Here is a 3,599-nt window from a genome sequence, read left to right as displayed (position 1 = left end):
CTGCTGTACGCGTGTTCATTGTAATATGGCACCATCAAAACTGAAGTGTTTGTGTTGTTTGGAACGCCTAATAATCTTGATTACGACACCAAGCTTTGTATCAAGTAATCTTGCTTGCTCTGTCTTCATGTCATAGCAGAGTGTCGAAGAAAAATAATGCCGCGTCTGTGATGTAAAAATAACCGAAGAGATCGCTTTATAAGACGATTCTTCCGTCGATTTCTTGTGTCAAATGCGAGTTCATCTGAAATGCGATTATTGATAAATTGAAATTTATTTGCTTCAAGGAAACTGTTTCATTCAGGAACAACCATCACAATAGTTTGATGAAATCTTTTTCTTTCATACTGTATTTGCAATCAATAGCGAACATTGAAAAGAAATGCAAAAAAAACGAAATTATATAAAAAGAAACGCAACAGCATACTATGCAAAGAAAACGTTGTATAATTATAAAGGCACCAAAAAGGAAAGCCTAAGTTAAAAATAAATCTAAGCACAGAAAAAGCACACACAAGGCATACAAGTTTGTTAGAACGAACAATTGGATCGTTATCAGTTCGCAATGAACACCGTTGTTCAAAGTCATGTACAGTACACATTCACCTATAATAAAACTCGTAGAAATAACATAACAACTTTTACAGCGAGAGCAGGAGCCCTCATGTCGATGGCTTCGTCAAAAATCTTAACAGTCTTTTATGGAAGTTTACAGTATATTTATTCATTGCAAACAACAAATAACTATATTTTAACTCGACGGTTAAAACTTTGTCTTTTAAAAGCAGCAAATCATTTAGTTAGTTGAAAACTGAATAATAAACAAAAGCAAATACCAGAAAGCCCGAAACAACTATTGTCTCATAATTCTATTCAGGTAATGTCAAATTTACCCAGATAAACGTAATGAAGCAATGTCTAACGTAGTAAATTTTGGTACCGTGGTTTTTAAAAGGCATTGTACGGACCAAATTCAATTTACTAGTTCATTGACAAAGCCTGGTACTGCAGCACGACAGAGAAGGCAGCTGGGGCACAAAATTTTATAACTAAGTCAATAAGCTTCTAACGCCAAACAATTTCAATTGAATAAATAACAGAGATTTTTATTTCAATGTGATGTTATCTATTTGTGATGAAGTTGACAATGTTTTAAAATAAAAAGATGGTAAAGAAACCCTTTATTTCACATTGAACCAAGATTACATAAAATATTTCAAAAATGAACACGTTTGAAGCTGATCGTATATTTTGTCGTAGTTGTTGCATTGTTTACCATGGTCGCCATACAGAATCAGAATCGCTATCACTACCTGCAGAAGACGTGGGCGAAAAAGGTTGGCTCATCAGCGACGACGACTCGCGGTTAGGAGTAGGTTTGTTTACGAACGGGCAAGGAGAAGAAGATGGAGTGACCGGTGAAACACACTGGCTATTGTAGGAGGAAGGTCTTTGAGATCTCTCTGCTTCCGGATGAGTCCTTGAAGGAGAAAGAGCAGCAACTGAGGAGGATTGAGGAACTACAACAAAACGTCTCTCCATGTCTCCTTGCGATTCTAAAACTTTTGAACATTTTCTCGGGGTTGCTGAAGGTGAAACACCATTAGACTCTGAGAGAGAAACCAGACCAGATGATGCGAAAGAAGATCCACTATTGTGACGAATAAAATGCGTGTGTGGTTCAGAATGGGAAAGAGCACTGTCTGGAGTCCTGGAGGAAGATATTTGAGGGGAAAGAGGATGCATTTCTCGGTTCATTGGCCGAGAATCCAGCGGCTCTTTTGTAACAAACGGTATTCCTGAATGTCCGTGAGACATCACCGATCTTCCTTGAGCCATCGCCACTGCCGCCATTACTTGTTGCATTTGAGTATTAGGGGTGAGCTGGATTTGAAGAGGAGAAATTGCGTTAATAGCGGCTACAGGAGGAGCTGTTGTCAGTAGCCGTGGACCTTGACTTTGGTTCATTAGTTGTTGGGTCACGTGAGATTGGGGAACTGTATTTCCAAGATGATTCATAAGTCTGAAAGATAGATAGCAATTGTTGTAAATCAAGAACATGTTTGTTTCAGTCTTACACATTTTTTAAAAATCAAAACATGCCATCAGTGAAGTCCAATTGTTCCTTAGTGTTATTTTAACCAACTTTTTTGTTGAAATACAAAAATGTCACAATGAATTATAATTGCGATTTATTGCCAGACTAATCATCGCTATTTATTTAACCAATCCTGAAATCCTCACCTTGCTTTCACATCTGTTTGGTTGTTTTCGTTGGAGTTGTCGAGGAAATGCGAAACTTCGTTCTTGCATTCCATGAAACCGTTTCTGTATTTGTTAACCGCGTTTGGATCGACTGACATCGCCGCAGTCATTCGCTGTCTTTGGATGCCTCGTAGATAACGCACCGTCATTTCTAAAATGTCGGCTTTTTCCAATTTCGAGTGGCATGTGCTCTGCTGTGAAAAAAATAAAACATTTAGAATAATCTCAAAACTTAAAACGTTAATAATGTTAACTGCAATGGATAGATGTTTTTAAATCAACTTTGTTAAAAGTCATAAAAGGTCCATCTTTTCAATAATAATGGCGACTCATGTACTTAACTCACAAATAATTTTTAAACTAGGACTTTATCAAAGTTGTTTGTTTTAATTTTGGTAGACACGTCAATAACTTTTGCATAAGCCGACATAAATGTATACTTACATCTTTTCTCAAAGCGTTGAGCAAAATGGATTTCAATTCGTTCAAACTTTTGTTGATGCGTTCTCTTCGCCTTTTTTCCATCAAGGGTTTCGATGCCTAAAAAAAAACAATACAAACTTTACAAACCAAGCGATGAAACAATCACATTAACAAACTTACAAAATCGTAATTATGTTGATCACAAAATAATTGAACCTTCAAAATTAACACTTAATTTAATAAAACTTAAAACATTAATAACTTTGTACTTACTCTGCGGTCATTTTTCATCACTGAACCAGAAGAAACGACATGGACGTTTGCGGTACGGGGAGACATGATAGTCTTCATTGATTTGTTCAAAAATAAATATCGAAGTGTAAAGAATTCCAGTCAAAAAATCAGCAGCTTTTGAGTAATCCAATGATTTTACTTTTTCAGTTGTTCTTGCAGCTTGTTGCGTTGTATGCACGATTTGTCAAATAAACTTATTTCTGAAATGAATAAGATAGACTGTGTGTTAAATTGCTGGCAAGAAACTCTGCTCCAACAAAAGTTTGTCGCACAAATAAGCACGATAAATCCACTCTCAAGTCCTTTTCATATTTACATGGCCTGACATCTCAATTTTTCGTTTTATCTCAAGACCTTTTTAGATTAGTTTCAAACTCTACAAACGATGCGAATACTTAGCTACAAAAACACGTTCTTTCCTCCCACTTGACAGTGCCGTTGTTACAAGTGAAACGCGAAACCTCACAATGACCAAATCTTATATACAATGTGGTCGCGTGTGCGACGCAAGTCTGTTTTTTGTTTTGTAGATAAAATTACTTTCGCCTTTTACTCTTTTATTCCGTTTGTTGTCAGAAATCTCTCCGCCACAAAAAAGGGAAACGTAATAAGTAAGA

The 3,599-nt window shown here is 36.3% G+C and overlaps 1 protein-coding gene across 1 annotated transcript; it reads right to left on the bottom strand.

Moving 5' to 3' along the window:
• Positions 1–329: 329 nt before the first annotated feature.
• On the bottom strand, positions 330–3,237 carry LOC145770246 (uncharacterized). Its single transcript, XM_082581845.1, has 4 exons — positions 2,962–3,237; positions 2,710–2,805; positions 2,245–2,459; positions 330–2,023 (listed from the first exon to the last, which is right to left on the bottom strand). The coding sequence occupies exons 1-4, from the start codon at positions 3,037–3,039 to the stop codon at positions 1,273–1,275; spliced, it is 1,140 nt and encodes a 379-aa protein (XP_082437971.1). The 5' UTR covers positions 3,040–3,237; the 3' UTR covers positions 330–1,272.
• Between the last annotated feature and the right edge of the window lie 362 nt (positions 3,238–3,599).

Source organism: Aplidium turbinatum, chromosome 1 (genome assembly GCF_918807975.1).
Source record: "Aplidium turbinatum chromosome 1, kaAplTurb1.1, whole genome shotgun sequence".
NCBI classification, from domain to species: Eukaryota; Metazoa; Chordata; class Ascidiacea; order Aplousobranchia; family Polyclinidae; genus Aplidium; species Aplidium turbinatum.
The sequence above is the reverse complement of the archived record's forward strand: the minus strand, read 5'-3'. Positions and strand labels throughout refer to the sequence as shown.